This window comes from Diadema setosum, chromosome 2 (genome assembly GCF_964275005.1).
Source record: "Diadema setosum chromosome 2, eeDiaSeto1, whole genome shotgun sequence".
NCBI classification, from domain to species: Eukaryota; Metazoa; Echinodermata; class Echinoidea; order Diadematoida; family Diadematidae; genus Diadema; species Diadema setosum.
This window is the reverse complement of record NC_092686.1, coordinates 10909032-10927658: the sequence shown is the minus strand read 5'-3', so window position 1 is coordinate 10927658 and position 18627 is coordinate 10909032. Positions and strand designations below refer to the sequence as shown.

Genomic DNA, 18627 nt, shown 5'->3' with positions numbered 1-18627 from the left:
GGTTGTATCGTAACCTTAGATCTCTGAGAAAAGACAACATATCGCAAGAATTAAATAATCCACGAAAGTATGATGAAAAGCAATAAGAAAGCAATGCTAATACTTTGGTACATCATTTTCCGACATTAAAATCATGTATGAATTGTTTTTTCGATTTACAATTACAACCACGATGGGTAGTAAAGGACTAACGGAGAACAACAGAAATCTGTTAAGCTTTATGGAGCGGAAGAAATGAGGGAATCGTATTAATTTGTCACGATGTTCTCGTAACTTTCATTCATGTAAACACATACACACACATACACAGACACACACACACACACACAACAGAAATGTTACTTGCATAGTATAAGGAAGCTTACATAATCATGTGAACAGACACAATATAGTCACAGAATGCCTCAATGTAAATAATGTCTCAAAAATGGGGAACACACTGACTGTCCGTACATTTTAATCTAGATTTGTTAGTAATTATCAACAGATAACGACAGCAACACTCAAAACATAAAGTCGCACAGTCTTTGATCAGAACCAACGCCATTTTCTGTTTTCACATCAGAGTTTGAAACACAGAATGGAACATTCACGCGATTAAGATTTCAAACCACTCTGCCTCAATCACAATGATCGTGAAACAGTTCCATTGTATAAAAGTACCCATCTGCTGGTAAATATCAGCAATGTCTTTTAAAGGGTCCATTATGGAGAGTTAGTTTTTGCCTTACGACTGGCTAGCTGCTTCTCCACGAATTCCCACTTGACGGGGAACTTGCTCTTGAGTTCAGCCTCCACGTCATCAGGTAACATCCAGGTGGTTCTATTCGTCTTCGTGTCCAAGAAAAAGATGCGTCCTTGCGTCTTGCCTGGCTCGTTGTCGATGTGCATCATCCATCCCGACGCCAGGGTCGACTCTTCCAAGTACAACCCACAGGTGCACTTCTTCCGGCTCGTGTACATCATGTCGGACTGGCGACACAGCTCTAACACGGTGCGGATGCGATCCAAGTCGGGGTCGTCGGCCTCGGAGTAGATGTGTCCTCTGCCTGGCTCCGGCGGCGGCCGCGGAATGGGCATCGGTGGGCGGTGATCGATGGCGTGGGCACCCGATGACGGGGGCGGCGGCGGCGGCGACGAGGAGAGACTTGAAAGATCGACTGCCGAAGAGGCACGGGTAGGTCGCGCCTCTTGCTCCTGGGCAGCCGCGAAGCACTCATGCTGCTGGCTGTCATTCTGCTGCGGTTCCGTGATGGGTGTCAGTGTCTGCCGATATGATGGAGTCAAATTGTTTGTAGGCAGAGACGGAGATGAGGCTGTTCTCTGGAAGGGCTGCGTCCGGTCCGTCTGGGTGGGAACTGTCAACACCGCTGGGTTAGATTTTCGTCGGCTTGGCCTCGGCGGAGAGTTGAACGAAGTTGGCGAAGAAAGTCCATTCTGCAGCAGGGGCGAGACTGGGCTTGGCTGTGAATGCCTCTCCGTTCTGCAACTCTGTCGGTTGCAGCTAATGGGAAATCTGAGATAAATGCGATCCTTCTCTAATCCCGGTATGCTGTTCTCTCGATAGTATTCCAACATGTCATCTAGAGATTGGAACCGCTTTCCCATACCGACAACCACAAAATACCTCCCGCTCTCGACGACCTGGAAGTGGTACAGATGCAGCGGGTCGATTCTGCAACAGAACAGAAACAGCTTCGCAATGAATATAAACGATCGACTTAAGGTTTCCAGTGCGTCATAAATCAATTTAAGGGGACCTGTCTGTAAGAAGATCCCCTGTAGACTAATTTAACACAAACAACACCACCTACAGATATATAGCAATAGCCTGGATTTATATGCATGTAGCGTGATTGGTCAAACATTGCAGTGATTGAGCATTTGTAATCAATTCTAATTTAGCAAATAAATTACTCCTCTTGTCTACATGGACATCATTTTTCTTGGATTGATTAATTAATTTGATCTCTTTAGAACTGCACTGAGCACAGTCAAGGTACTTTGCTGGACAAATTTTCAAAACATAACTGTACATCAAGATGTAAAGAGCTAAAGGATACTGGATAGACAGTGCCCTCATTGACGTATATACGATTAAAAGAAGACACTTTCCTACTGGTAAAATTGTAATACGTCATCATGGTTTGTAAGGTAGATCGACTGCCTTGGCTGATGTGTCACCAATCACAACTTTATTTCGATGTCAAAAATACAATTGTTAAATCATTACTTCCTTTCGAATGGTGTCGAAAACTGACATGAAAGATCTAATTATAATTTTCTCCAAAGACAGTATATTCAGATCAATTCAATTTAGATGAGATTTTATTTCCAGTAGCGCACTTTTGTTGGTACAAGTTCATGGGAAATAAATACAATGTATACAACAACAGATTATATGCATATACATGTGAAATCCTTGTTCAAAATGATTAAATAAGTATATGACTGTGTATACAATTTTGTTTCATACAACTACAATGATTATTTGAACTTAAAAGTCTGCTTCGCAATACCAGGGAGGTGGAAGAGAGGCAATACTACAGTGAGGAAGTTTTGCCGTGGGAACTTGATATCACGAGAGACATAGAATTCCCAGGGCAGTGTGCACATTATAAACAGTGCGTGCAGACGTGTGTTCTTTTCTCTGTGAGTAACTAACACTTGAGTTGTATCTCCAATGGCTTGAGCTAACGACATGTAAAAACTGCTACACATGAAGCTTCAGAAAGTCTGCATCACACATGGAAAGTTCTATGATGCCCGTAAAATCTGGAAGATTAACAAAAGCGTGGCCTGTCGCCTTTTATTATTATCACTTTTTTGGAAATCTCAGCCATTTGAGAACCAATTTTCATCAAAAAAACGTTGAAAACTTCTTGAAATTACATGCTCTTTCATATTTCATAAGAGGTTTCTCATTATCTCACTTAGGAATGTTCACATCATGAATCCCAACCTCAACCAGTACTGTACAATCCCTTTAACTTTTTTTAATTTTTTTTTTCAAATAGGTCTACCATATAAATGCCTAATCAAGATCAAGGCACGTGTATTTGGTACGGATCCAGATAATTATGTAAAGCATCGTAAGAGGCTCTCGAACAATTCGTGTATTCAGTCTTCTATCCATATCCATGACGATGAAGTTTCGACATGAACACCAAAAGAAAAGAGAACAAACTTAAGTGGTGATTTCCAGATACCAGCACTTCAAACTCGAGCCCAGTGGTCGCCTTGAAATATCAAATAGTGTGTATAGGATGGCTCTGGACATTTACACCAGGAAATCAGAGGTTTTAATCTTGCCTGAAGCGTTCCCCTTTCCTACGATTTTGTTCATTTCTTTGTCTTGTGTTGAGTCCCCCCCCCCCCCTTTTTTTTTTTTTTTTTTTTTTTGGGGGGGGGGGGGGTCTAATTGCTCTCCCCCACAACTAAAGCATGTACCTTGCAATGGTAGGGTCATGAGAGTTGCACAGGGCGCTCTTGGAGATAACGGTTCTAGCAACGTAGAGGCTACCCTGGGTAAAGTAGTCTGTTATCACTGTTATCATAATAATCATAAGATAACAATGATACTTTGATAATAACTGTACGGCGTATCATTGTTGCCGCATATCACGTACATATGTATAACAGACGCAGATAATGGGGATGATGGGTATGGATACTGTATAGGGCGAGTGCAACAGCGCTTTACTCTTGTCTACCTCTGAGATTCATCTTTCCCATATATTTCGTTCGAAAATGAGCTCTTGTCCATGTGTTGATTTCAAATCTCTTCTCTTCCAAAAACCAAGATCAGTACCGCTTTTAATACAATATTCAGTGACTTCTTCTCCTTCTTCTTCTTCTTCTTCTTCTTATTATTATTATTATTATTATTATTATCATCATTATCATTATTATTATTTTAATTATCATTATTATTATTATTATTATTATTGTTATCATCATCATCATCATTATCATCATTATCATCAACATCATTATCTATTTCTATTTTCATCTGCATTAATGGCGTATACTTACACGACAGACATCGTCACAGCGTGGGGGTTACTCTTGCTATCCCGCATTAGGTAGGCTCCAGTCTTTAGGAGGTGGTCCTTGAAGGCATTTTCTTCCTGTAAGGGGGGGGGGGGTTGCAAACAAGATGGAGGAAACAAAGTTATAAGAATATCGGTGAATGTAGACACAGAATGGCTGACAAGATTCGTATTCTGACACCAAGCACGGAGAGACATTTCCACCTTTCCTCTCTCAATTTCACCTATACTCACCTTTCACCTTCAACCCCCTAAAAGATAAAACCGACCCATAAAGGTGCCACCTGCTCACTAACTCAATCATACCTCCTTTCTAGACATGACGAAGTCCATGGCTCATGCAGCATTAACGAATAATTTTCATCACAAATTTAGTCACTCTAGACTGTACAAAAGTTAATTGCGTCCGGATAATATTGTCACAAAATCGAAATCACTGAGACTTGGATGGGATATGATATAATGCGGTGATCATACCACAAGCTCTCTCACTCACCAGTCTTCCCTCCTTTCATTCTCTCCAGCATTATCTGTGATATATGCTGCAACTCAGCAAAAGAAATAAGACCTGGTTCGCTTCATAATTGATACACTATACAACTGAGACGCGCAATGAACTAAGAGTTCATCTCGTGTTTTATAAAACGTTTTCTGTTACTTTTATACCACTTTTTTGAGGTGCTGAAAATCGTGATCAAAATCTCACTACCAAGCTGTTGTGTGAACGGGTGCATGTCACGAGACCGACACCCACGAGTCGTACAGCTCACAAGTCATACAGCGCCCATGAGTTATACAGCTCACGAGTCATACAGCCCATTATTTTGACACTAAGCTAACAAGGCCCACGAGACCGACACAGAATAAGCCCCGTGTTGTATCTGTCGAGCTCGTGGGCTCTTTTACCTAGTGTCGAACTCATGGGCTATTTTTGCCTATAGTGTCGAAATCATGGGCTGTATGACTAGAGAGCTGTATGACGCATGGACCTGTGGTCAATGTCGAACTCGTGGGCTGTATGACTCTAGTGGGATGACCCCTTGTGAACGTTCCTATATACTTATATACTACACTGTATCATCAACTCCAGTCACCTCATGTGATCTCCAAAATATCGTGAAGAATACAGATCGAAACAAATATGAAGAAAAAGAAGAAAAAGAAGAGAGAGAGAGATGAACAGTGCACCCCTTATGAAATGCTGAAAGTCTATACAAACAAGAGAAAGGTGAGACATACAGAAAATAGAAGTACAGGTGGTAAACTTGTGGGATCAAAATTATCATTGAAAATTTTGAACAAAATGCTACTATAATGTCGGCTCCATTTTGTCTGTCACTTACTTACTTTCAATGTATAGCGAGATTCGATACCACACCAACAAACTATTAAAGTCTTGAAATGAGGCCACGCTAAATGAAATGAGACCATACTGAATGAAAACAGAAGGTTTCGAAAGCTGGCATAGGAGACGTGAGGTTCTAAGAACCATAGGCGTCCTGAAAAGATTCGCATCGCTCGTGAACTTTCGCAATGAAAATAGGCGTGGGGAATAAAACCAACTACCATCACGAGACGTATATAACCGCATAATATCCGCAAGCAATAATGAGAACAGTGGATAACAAGGGAATTCTATGGATAATCTTCGTCGAAATTGTAAGCAAATCGAAAGATTACAAATGGAAATAAAAAAAAAAAAGAATGACTGACAAACAAAATCTTCGATGAATTTCGTATCAAATATTTTGTGTTCCAAAAAAATCGAGCGATTTTTTTTTTTTTTTATTCTGGACAAAACCCATGACTGGACACATTTTCTGCACAAATAAAGTAGAGGAGCTGTGAGTTGATAAAGTCAATATTTTCCTTTATTTCAGTATTTTATTTTCAGGTTCCAACCAATATTAATATTCACTATAAGAAGAATAAATATGATCTAAAATAGGGTTCTAATTATTTGACTGTTTATCATTCAAAAGATATTACATTCAAATAATGTAAACAATATTTCGATCTTGCTTAGATTCTTCATTACATCCAGGAAACGTGAGCTTGTGAACAAGACAGGCGAAGGTCTTTTCGGCAAGACATACTAGATTAAACTAAAAGGTGATGATATGAATGATTTACACGAGAGGTGTGTCTGCGGATTTGCAAATTTTGCCGGTGGAAAGAGCTATGTCACAGGTGAATGTTGGGTCAGATTTAAATAGTCTCCACTGTAAACTGAGCTGCATCAATAATGCAGGAATTGCGATAAACATTCGCAACTGTGACTTTCATGTGAATTTTCATTCTCTTTTAAATCAGATCACTTTCAATTTAGCCTAAAGACATGCCAGTTTTTAATATTCGAGCGCACGTTTGCATTTAAAGTTATCGTCTTTATACTAGTGTACATTTCAAATGCTGGTATCTTTTTAAGATTTTGAGTGTAAATTCTATACTGACTGTGATTTTTGTAAGATTTTATATTCTATGTCATTTCGAATTAGCGCCAATTTCCAATCTGTACAGCAATGCTGCATGGTTATAAAGTCAGGGGACCAATTAAAATTTATTTTTGCGTGCGGATGGTGCGTTTAAAACCTGTGAGTCATTACGTTGAAATTACGGAGGTATATGTGGATATCCTTGCATGAAGCTGTTGACAACTACGTGTTGTTGCAGCATAGCAGGTGCAGGCATGTTGGCCTGTTGCAGCAACCAATCGGATGCGAGTATTTCAGTAATTGCTATGGAAACTGCAATTTTCCATTGTGTGGCATCGAAATTGATTTAAACCATTGGAGTTCTTTTCTCATTGTGACATTCTTTGCAATCATAAAGACTACATGTAGGCCTATATTGTATGCCGTGTTATGGACCTGATATCTGGAAAGTTGATAAGTTGTCACACGGGACGATTAGAATAGCAATTACTACAATAATAACTGATAACCAACTTTATTTCATTCTACTCCTGTATACATAGAGACTTTTCATGTAAAGAGTTCTTATCAAGACAAGGCGGCACATGGATCTCACACAAAACAGTAGTGGAACAATATTAGGACAACAACATGAAGAGAATTAAAGAAGACTTCATATTTTCATGATAAGTATTCGTTTCCTCGACGTCTGGAATTACTGATATAATGAAAGGTAATACCGTTTCACACGCCATCCAAATGAGCTAAAGTTAATTGCTCTTTAATTAGCTCAAGAAATTTAATACAAATATGTGGAATTCTTTTTATATTTTTTAAGTTGTTCCAATGTAGCGACATCATGAACTATTGAAGCACTTAAACCAAATTTTAACCATTTCATTAACTTCTGAACGGATTTTCGATTTTCCTCGAACTTCCTCACTGCATGGCGTATTCTACTGATATTTCTACATTGACTACAAATCCACATTTTTTTTTTTTTTTTGGGGGGGGGGGGTACATTACATTTCCCCTTTATTTGACTTTTCAATATATGAAAGTACAATATTATTGTATAATCATTTCTTTACAGTTTCAAATGCACATTTGTAGAATATTTATCAACTTGTCACGACCACTTTTAAGCTGTTTGCTATAGCGACATAGTCCAGCGGCCGTAGCCCGATATATATATCAGACCAATCGCTCTATTTCTTTATTTGTTTAAAACACTAAGTTTGTCGACACCGATATATTCTAAGCAGATTTGGATATTGAGCCCTTCAGAATTCTGACGCCATGGTAACAAATTATCAAAAGAACCCATATTTCCAGTTCATACGAAAATGCAAAAAAGTGACTTACCATGTAGATTTGGAATCACTCTTTCAATTGCAATTTAAGTTATTGTCATTATGTCTTCGCTCCTTGCCATGAAACTAATTATTCAATGTATCAAAGTGACTACAGATTTAGAATTATTCATTCAATTGCAATTCAAGTTATAGACGAAGACACAACTCTAAGCATTCTTGAAAATGTTATATACGTGAAAATGTAGGTATGAATATTTTTTTTTTAAACTTATATAGAATCAAGAAGGGGGCATTTCCACTGCCATATTATTCCACCGTGACGCGATGAAATTGATTTCCGTTTGTTGATTTGTTCGTTTGTTTGTTTGCATCAGCTTTATTCATAGCTAGTAGGGGTTTTCTGGCTTTTCCTTTGTGTGTTTGACTGCTTTACCTTAGGGGGCTCTGATCTGAAAAAAAAAAACAAAAAAAAAACCGACAACAGCGAATTACATGGCAGAATGTACGTAGAGTTTGGGTTGATGATATACAGCGCTTGTGGAAGAGTTTCCTTAACACTTACGCCGAAACATCTACTTTGAAATCTAGTCGATGAAAAGCACTTACTTCCACTGGAGAGAAAAGGAGAGAAGGAGAGAAATGCGAAGAGTGCGGCAGAAAATAAAACAGAATTCTGTATCACGTTTCAGCGATTGTTGACGTGCGTCTAAAAGCGAAACCAACTCCCCATGGCGGATGGAAATAATCGTATCACAATAGCAAGCCTATGCACTCTTACGTCAGCGAATAGCCGCGTCACGTGACTGAGAGTACGTTATAGCACGCAAGAAGCACTGGTTTTGCCAACTGCCCCGTAGACTGTACCTACGTGTAACGTCCACATCTATTTATACTAGGCTATTAAAAGATTCTGAGTAACTTAAATACTGTCGATCCAGTGTGTATAGGAAGCTGAAAATTGCATTCCTTAGTGGGCTCTTAACTTTTTGATAATGACACTTATCATACCGTAGAAGCTATCATTTCCCGAAATTAATGTTAGGTGAGAACTCTGTAATGACGTACGAATGTATACAAAGTGACATGAGTGCACAGAAGTGAAGACCAAATCGCAGAATTACTTCAATGACTAGGAGGAATGGTGAAAATAACCTAAGCTCTAAATAATGAAAAGCCAATACCGGGCAATTTGATACAACTGGATGATATGACCTGCACACAGTAGGACTATTGGAAGCTTGTTTCAACATCACAGAGATATTTTAGTGTGTGTGTACATCACTTTGACCTAACTCTACACCAGAGAGGTTCTTTCACTTCAATACTACTTTGTTTGTCTGTTCTGCTGTAGGTGTTTTGTTTTGTTTTGTTTTGTTGGGGGGGGGGGGGCTCAGAGCGGAGGGATTGTACAGGGTTATTCATCTTGAATTATTTCACCGTCCAGTCTCATTGACATCTCGCAACTTTTATAACTTACGGGTTTCATGATAATTATCGGTTGAATTCACATCGGACATTAAATCATGCGTTGAGCATTAGAGGGGTATTCTGGACCAACGAAAACTGATGGAGAGAGTAAAATTTTACAAGCACTGCAGAGAAAGTTTGATCCAATCAGATTAAAGATAAGGAAGCTACGACTTTTTTTTTTTAAAAGATTCGCTAACTTTTGCAAAAGACTTCTTAAACAATCTATTGATATAATTATGGATATGCAAATTGGTGAGGTGATGATGTGATCACCTCACAATTTTCCATTGATCATGTACCTAAAAATGACGAAAATTAAATTTTCTGCAATATCAGTGAAACCAATGATAAATTTGTGGCAGAATATGTTCAAATATCAAACTAATGATTAATCAGATATGATTATTAGAAATTGATACTGGGGCACAACTGCGTTTGAACAAAAATTCTGAATAGTTCAAAATTTCATGTACAGATGTATACAGTAAGGTTTGAAATGATAACATCATGAACTCACGATTTACAGATTGATATTGACTGTTCCAGAACTGTTTTTGTGAAAACTAGCGAAATTTACAATTTTATAATCACCCTTAATGTAGGCCTATCCGATTTTGATCAAAGTTTCTCTGTTGTACAAGTAACATTTACTCATTCTTTGCAGACTTACATTAAACTGGTCCAGAATTACTCTATACTCACACACACACACACACACACACACACACACAAAGTATTGAACAGAAGCAACCAGCCACTCCATCAAAGGAAAACCGGACACCATAGGATAACTTTGTTTGTTTGTTTGTACATTTCCATCTGTGAAGATGGCTGGATAGCCCATATTCAGCTATGTTAAGCTGGTCTTCCATGGGGTCCAGTTGGATGTGAGGTGGGACCACTTCACCAGGTTAAACACCCTGCACTTTGCGATGAATGAATGAAGCGGGATCTTTTACGTGCATGAGTTGTGATTCTCTCATACACGGGACCTCCATTTTATGTCCTATCCGAGGGACAGAGTGTTTTGCCTTTTGCTAGAGGGGACGGTATGCTTACACACAACATTGCTCAGTCCAGACTTGGGTTTTTTATTTCTTTAAATATCATGAAGTTCTATGACGTCGTCAAATTATTTTTACACAAAATGATTATCGTCGCGAGGTTAAGATCAATTTCATTTGATAGAAATGACAGATTTTGACTTAGATTTCAATTTCGTAGTATTTCTCTCGTAGGAAACGCGCAGGCATGAGTCAATTAATGAACTGGTTGTGTTTTAAAACAGAATAGGATATTCTTCGTAGTTTACTATTAACTTTTCAAGACACTTTTATACAACAAAACAGCAATGTAATGAGAGAAAGAACGCACTGTTTAACGACATCACACAAGTTTCTTGGTATTCAGACATTGAGAACGAGTAAGACTGTTAATTTGTATATGTCTCGTTTTTACTTTCGATATTTGGGTTATTAGTGTTGCTATCGCAAGACGGAATCGAAATCTGTATAACAGATGAGATCGGATGAGATCGGAAACTATAATCTTTACCTCATCCTCCGTGAGATAGGCGTGGTAGAAAGGGAACCGCGAGGCCCTTCCCGAAATATTATGTGAAGGTCGCCTTCCCTGCAACTGCTCGGTAATGGTTGAAGAAATGACGTTCCGATAGCCGTTATTCTGAGTCTCCTATACATTGCCAATTGGAAATTGGAAAAAAAATACAAAATACAAAATGCCGTTACTGATCAGTGTGAGTTTGCAATTAAAGATAACAAAACAACAACACAAAAAACGGCAGAAATCATGCATTATGAAACGTACGTAAAGTCAGAATACACAACAGATAATGATAATCATAAGAACTGACTATAAAGTATGTCAATGGCTATCTTCAGAAACGAGGAAAAGACCTATCAAATTGAACATTTCCATTTATAGAATTTTTCTTAATCTTAGCAAATTTTTCGACTTATGCGAGGTCGATTTAGATGGGGTTGACTGTACAATGTGTCCCCCCCCAAAAAAAAAAAAAAAGGAGGGAAGGGATTTCTGACATGCTCTATAAAAATCCTAATTTCTCTTTGACCACTGAAGCAAACAGGATGGGGTTTTCTTTAAGATGTGGGTAATAAGTTACAGTTTCATACGCGGAAATTGTATTTTGATTGATTCACTATTTCCAATGTTATCTTTGCCGCGGGTCCCGTTGCAATTTTTTTTTAACATACAGTGCTGTCGGTGTCTTTTGGGGACATGATATGCGTGACCATAACACAACACACGGAAACCTAAACTGGAATGAAAGCTTCCGTGAATGCTTGAGTCAGACAGGTAAGTCCTCCAGTATGATTACTTGGAATATATAATATTCTAGCCTCATAATAGCTACTAGTATACTCTTCATCTTATCACAGTATCCTATCAAGCATTGCCTATCCGCGGCAGGGGCAAAGTTTCTGCTTTAAGGCACGTATACATTAAATGTCATGCTGCAATCTGATGAAACCTCAAAAGTTGAATTCATGGAGAAGGTTATTTGGATTATAGAAGCTATTTCACGTTTCGGCGAAGCAAACATTTTGAATAGTATTAACATGTGATTTACATTTACGCTTCACAATAAGTTCCTCACTGCCTCACACAAACAGCATTAATATTCCACACTGCTATAGAATTCGAATAGTACTCACCATTAGTAATACTGACTTTTCTACCATGAGAAGAAAAGTTTTTGTAATTTACTTACAAAGAATATCAAGACAGAATTGGACATTCTCAGAGACAGAAGGTGAATTCTTTGGCACAATTTCTACAAGGTTACCTAAATTAAGCCATGCTTTTAATCTTCTGGATGGATCCAGAGACAGGTATTGATAAATAAATATACTATACCATGAGACGACCAGCCAAAAAACTAGGTCGTTCGTAGCAAAATGATTCGTATAACGCACCTTGTCTACGTCGCGAATCAGCGCATTGATTATAATTCTCTTTGATATCAGATCATGAATTGTGTATTCATTATATTTGATTACTGGTATGCTGCAGCGACCTCACAAATTTGTTTTGCCATTTGATATATACTGTTTTTAACGCAGGATAAATAAGAAATCAGTCTATCCGTAGTCAGTACTGATGTTGTGATAGAATGAAATTGATTTACTTCCAATTATTTTCAAAACTATTTTTCCCTATCACATCTTTATCACATTCTATTACTAACACCATATAATCCATCCAGTCTGCCCAAACTAAATCGCATCATTCATTCAAGTCATCCAAAATTATTTAATCATAAATATATAAGAGGTCTCCTGAGAGATAGAAGAATCACTCCAAGCTTCGAATATTTCTCGTGTGAATGTTTTATTGTCCTCAAGCTCATGCTCGTAGAGTCTTGTCTGTTTTTTTGTTTTGTTTTTTTTTTTTTTTTTTTTTTTTTTAGTTTCTTAATCACATGACCAGAATAATGCGGCACCAAGGCGCTTCAATCAAGCCTTATATTATGCCGCTTTATTGACGGAATTTTCAATCACGAGTGTTTCTACTATTCAAAAACATTTAAACAAAGAAGTTTTGGAAATCTATATACTAACTGACAATACAATTACACAGAATTCGTACGTCCCCACTTATTAACTGATTTACTGCCTTTCCTTAAGTGGGTTATGTTGTCCTTTATACTCTATAAAAACGATTGTTCATGAATATTGATTACATTTGCCTTTATAGAAACGGTTCGGTGACTTTTAGAGAAAGAAAGAAAAAACACACTTAACTTAGATGAACCGAATTCCTATTGTTTGTGTGGTGTATGGGTTGTTTTGGTTTTGTTGTTGTTGTTGTTTTGTGTTGTTGTTGTTGTTGATTTGTTTTGTTTTTGCTTTTGTTCTGCTCCTCAATTCAAAACAAAACAGAATTACTCTGTTGTAAAAAAAAAGCTCAACAAAACATAACTAAATTACAAAGGAACGAAAGAAAGTACAATCGCATGTAATAAACCAGTGTAATTATTGCAAAATATCAAAGTTGCATTAAACTGCAACCCACCCAAAAAAGGTTTAAATTTGTGATAAATCAAATTCTTAATGTTAACTTACAGACTTCTGATAGGAGGAATCCATAAAAGGAGCAATTTGGATCGCAGGCATGCAATGCCTACGCCCATTAAATCACGAAATGACGCATTACGTGGGAGTAACAGACCAGCAGCACATTGTTGTGAGCTTCGCAATAATTAGGTGGATGTAACGACCTCAACAACGTTGTACAAATTCAAACGTAAATCCATTCAAAGTTTTCTTCATTGAACTTATCAAAAATGAAATACGGTAATTTCTTGAAAACAAGACACGATATCAGTACATTCAAACATAACTAAAATTACGTGTACAATAGACTGATTATGAAAAGATAATATAATGTTGATTTAGACTTATTCTATAGAGGAATACATACATGTAATAATCTGTCTGAATTGTTCTACAATGCATAGATTTGTGGGACAGAAGGCTGTCGTTAAATAAGCAAATAGCTCGATGAGACGACGGCTTGAAATTTGCTTGACTTTCAAACTGATAAGTCGTTTGATTGCAATACAAACATGGACAGAAATCATTCAATTCGGTCATCATTCACGCGTCCACATAAACTGCTCTCTACACATCTAAATACTAGTAAATGCTCACCATTTGCTGCAACGGGGAAGAGCCTTGTCGACCGCCCTGCTGCCGGTGGATTCTTCTCGGTTCCCGTTGGATTGTTCCCGATCCCGGAGAGCCGGGAACAGGCGACTCTCGTCTGTTCCCGGGAGTGACAGAGTCTGCTCTTCTCATCACGCTCGGCATATTTTCAAGTGTTCATCCAGTGTCCTATCGTAGCTGCAGTGAAGACAAACTTATCACTGCCGCTCACACACAATAATATTATGTGCATCTGACTTCATTTCACTTTTCATCAGCCTCTTGCTTTACATGTTGAAGATGACAATGTTGTCCGTATCATCAATGACAAGAATAATCAACTCATATTTAACTTGGTCTATGAATCATGCGTGATTTTTTTTCACTCTTCACAATGTACGGCCAGTTGACTCCACCCCGTTCTGTAGTTATAGGTACCTCGGAGACAATACACGTTCCAGGTATACTTCACACCTGTGGGCCCCTGTGAAGAGAATAGGACAGGAGACAAATAGGGCGATCAATGAACAATGCGATATAAATAATGTCACAAACGCTCGTTGTCCTGTTACAACAAAAGAACAATACATCCTGCATTATACAATCTCGCGTTGGCGTTAATACACGAGGACGTTTAACTAAAACAATAAATGTCTACTCTCAAATAAGGTAGCACAGAATACCTGATTTAATTGAATTAATTTACAAAGGACTTCTATTTCAGCATGATTTTTTTTTTTTTTTCAGACAGGAAATTTGGGACTAGCATTCAAGTAGTTCTTTTAGTTCTAGCGGGGGGGGGGGGCATATCTGGCCTCCATGTTGTGATACACATAAGCAAGTAGGCAATAATAAATTATAAACGCCCCTCTGTTTATCATAAATATTACACCAATTTCCTCAACGGAAAAAAAAAAACAACAACAACACAAGCTGCAAGAAAACGCTGTTAAAATGATCACATGACAAACACCGAACTGATGGAACTGTTCAATGTCCAAGGTTCGGTTAGCTATTATAGTCTGTTGATAAAAGCCACAAAACAGTGATTGGTAACTTCACTGCACAGTAGTTTCACCAGAAGAGGAAACTACAGATCTTTTATTTTTTTTTTCCTTTTTAAGCTACCATCACGCGCCCGCTCTTAACCCTTTTCTAACCAAGGGCAAGACAATGTGTACAATAGCCGAGAGATTTCGAGACAATGATAGTAAGAGGGTTTAAGAGAAGCATTGTACACGTATTCGTTATCCTTTGTTCTGATTTTCTTTCCCCCCGCATAATATGGCCTTCATCCTTTCATGATGAAAACTGCATGCTGAATACAGTAACCTAGACTAAAATCAAAACAACCATTGCTGCAAAAGTCCCAGAAGTAGGCCTACATTATTAGACGCATGACGGATAAGCATAGTGATATTAACAAAAGCTACTTATTGGGCCCTACAGCCATTTGACATGTACATGGCAAATGCATGGTTTATGCATGTAGCCAACGCGCAGTTTTATAATTCGGCCTAGGGACTCAGTGAAAAATAGAATCATAAGAGTGCTAATGATGTATAGTATAGTGTTCGCGCACCCCATAATGATGCATTGATGAAGTACATGCAAACATACTTTTCTTTCTCAGTAATATAGCCTACTAGTAGAAGATAAAGTGTATTCACAACATTGATTATTAGTACTTTTAAATCGTGAATCCCATATTTCCCGTGAAGGACTTTACGCTTTCTAAAATGGTGCCGGATCATGCTCTAGCGATACTACGATAAAAATTGCACCCTTAATCACAACTATACATCATATAATTTATCATATATTGTATAAAGTATGTTTTCTGCAAAGCGATAATTGCAAAAAAAAAGTGCAAGACGAGTTCTCTTGTCGAGTTACATGAATTGTGATGTTTTCGTGAAACAAAAGTTATTCGCGACGTCGATTTAAAACGGGTAATATCAAAAGCAAGACCCCATTTGCTGAATGCTTGTTAAATCATCACAGAAAGAATTAACCTGGGGCAGAGAGGGACGACGATATCATTGTATAAATCCTTGAATTCTGTCCAAACTTTGAAGTATGCTTTGGAATGATTCAGCGACTCACTTGAAGGAAAGGAATGAAACGAGAACAGTTTGTCAACCCGATATAAGTTGGGATGATAGAATCGTTTGTATGAAGTAAATCTATGAGAATATTCAGTCTTCATGGAAGATAAACATAATGTGTGTATATATATATATATATATATATATATATATATATACTCCTAGATGGGTCATTTGGAAGACATTTCCATTTGTTTTATATGCAAATTTATTATTACATGTTCAATGGCAGTTTACGCAATGGAGACACGAAAATTGTCTCCTTAATGACCAGTTGTCTCCCTAATGAAGACACTTCCCCCCAATATGTCTCCCTAAGGTGCCAACTAGGGATATATATATATACATACATATATATTCATTGAACGATGGTATTACATTATATAGTACCTTATGGATCGTGACGGGCTTATATGAAACGAGATATCACCACTTTGATAATAGATCATAAAGATGATTGAATACAAACATTACTTTATGTGCCCACTAAAAGAAATTACATTTTCATCTTGAATCAACAACGGAAAATAATTCATAATATTTATAATGCATTTATAGTACATGTCTAGGGATGAATTCAATTCAATTCAGCAAGATTTGTTTCCAACCAACAGAATATAACATGTTTACATATCTGATAATTGAGCAAGATAGCAAATCAAATGACAATTACATGTACTGTTTTCAAACTATGCTGAGTAATATATAGCAAAAGTTATCAAGTAAGCATGCGAAGTACAAGATACGGAAGCAACATTACTTAAAAACAAGTTGGAAACGAGAAATCTACTTGAAATCATAATCAGTGATCACTCTTTTCATTTTCATTACAAGACGAAGTACATTCAAAACAAATTTGGACATATCAAAAGGTTTAATTGCTAGAATGTTGTATTCAAAAGTGTGTTTTATTGTATTTCTTCTATTCTTTCTTTCTCTCTTTCATGTGGTATGTATCGAAACAACAGTATGGGAACGGTATATAATTTACTTTCGCACAAATCGGAAGATAATATGCAATTAAGTACGCCAAACAACTGACGTAATCCCCTTTATTATACTTGATCAGGCATCCATGTATAGGTCCTTGTTATATTTCCATGCAAATCGTATTTTGCTGGCTTTCGTAGTGATCACCTCTCTATGATTATATATATATATATATACCGTGTATTTGTGAAGACAAGAGTTATAAATGTGTTTGTGTTACTGCGGTCTTACATAACTTCCACAACAGACGTATAGTCCTTACTGCATGAAGTTGCATTTTGTATCATTAAAACGCACTACAGTCTCCTTTTTCTTAAGAAAGAATATAAAAACAAACAAAAACAATAATATAACATTAAGGTTACACGTTAAGGACGGGTATTTTGGAGTGTCACAACATACAATGTAAGACGATCGCAATTTCAAATAGTGCAATAACTTCTTAAAAGCGAATATTCCTTATCTCCATCGGAGAAAGATGACCTGATCTGTTACTGTCACAATTATATGCTTTCTTCAAAACAATAATTTATCAAGATGAACAATAATAATACATGCAGCATGCATTCATACGCTAATGAGAATCTAAGAGCATGTTGACCTTATAAATATTATCATGATGCAATATCAGAAACCCGTGTTGAATAAAGTCAAAAACATGTTGACAGGAAAAACCTCCTTGCCTTCATGAGTCATTATATTAAATCATGTGAACATCTTCAAGAATCTTTAGGAGCTAAGGGTTAACAAGAAGAAGAACAACAACATTACTCCCACGCCCTAAAAACATAATACCCACTATAGATCACTGTGCATGTAGGCCTTGTGTTACACGAATACATGGATGCGTTTGCGTTTACATCGGAGAGAATCATGAAGTATACTTTCTCTTTGGTATATATCCATCACGAACTCCCTATATTCCATTCTACCGCCAGTGACCGCCTCAGAACACAGCAGGCAACGCAGGATTAGAATACTAGTGCACTTCACTGTATACCAACTATGGAGCGGCCCGGGTCACTTCCGCATTGTAGTGTACAGGTAACTAACGACTCATCTAGCATCGGAGTACTGTTTTGGTCCAACAACAATGAAAGGAACCCTGTTAAGCGTCCCAAACTGTCCAAATGATGCAAGTAAATTCACAAGAATGCTGAGTAGAGAATATTCTTAGATCGGAATTTACACCATCTATTCGATTATGCCACGAACTGAAAAATATGGCAATAGCGTATGTTGTAAAGAGTTGGGAATGACTTTTCACTACAGACCATCCATGCAGACTATTTGAGATAATGTACCACCCACACCGGTCCACATACAATGTACAGTTCTCTGATTTCATAAACAAACAGTGTTATGAAATTGACCTATGATGAAATATTTATATGTCCGATTCAGCGCATGTTATGATACGCTCTGTGATACACAACAAAAACAAAAACAAAAACAGAACAAAACACAAACCCACGAGAACTGTGCCATCTTGCCATTGGCAGATACACTCTTCCCGTGCATTATAAACCCGGTGCATAGCTTTGTTGTGCTAAGTCTAGACTTATCGCTGTATACTTACTCTTGTTCTG

At 37.5% G+C, this 18627-nt stretch overlaps 1 protein-coding gene across 1 annotated transcript; it reads right to left on the bottom strand.

Moving 5' to 3' along the window:
• Positions 1-451: 451 nt before the first annotated feature.
• LOC140239727 (uncharacterized) lies at positions 452-14165 on the bottom strand. The gene is made up of 4 exons (XM_072319552.1): positions 13947-14165; positions 10807-10944; positions 4036-4130; positions 452-1675 (listed from the first exon to the last, which is right to left on the bottom strand). The coding sequence occupies exons 1-4, from the start codon at positions 14103-14105 to the stop codon at positions 706-708; spliced, it is 1362 nt and encodes a 453-aa protein (XP_072175653.1). The 5' UTR covers positions 14106-14165; the 3' UTR covers positions 452-705.
• Positions 14166-18627: the final 4462 nt, after the last annotated feature.

Coding starts and splice junctions, on each gene's coding strand:
- LOC140239727 (XM_072319552.1), bottom strand. CDS start 14,105: ATGCCGAGCGTGATGAGAAGAGCAGACTCTGTCACTCCCGGGAACAGA. Junction 10,945..13,946: donor CTTCCCCGTTGCAGCAAATG/GTGAGCATTTAC, acceptor GGCAATGTATAG/GAGACTCAGAATAACGGCTA. Junction 1,676..4,035: donor GCTGTGACGATGTCTGTCGT/GTAAGTATACGC, acceptor GTTCTGTTGCAG/AATCGACCCGCTGCATCTGT.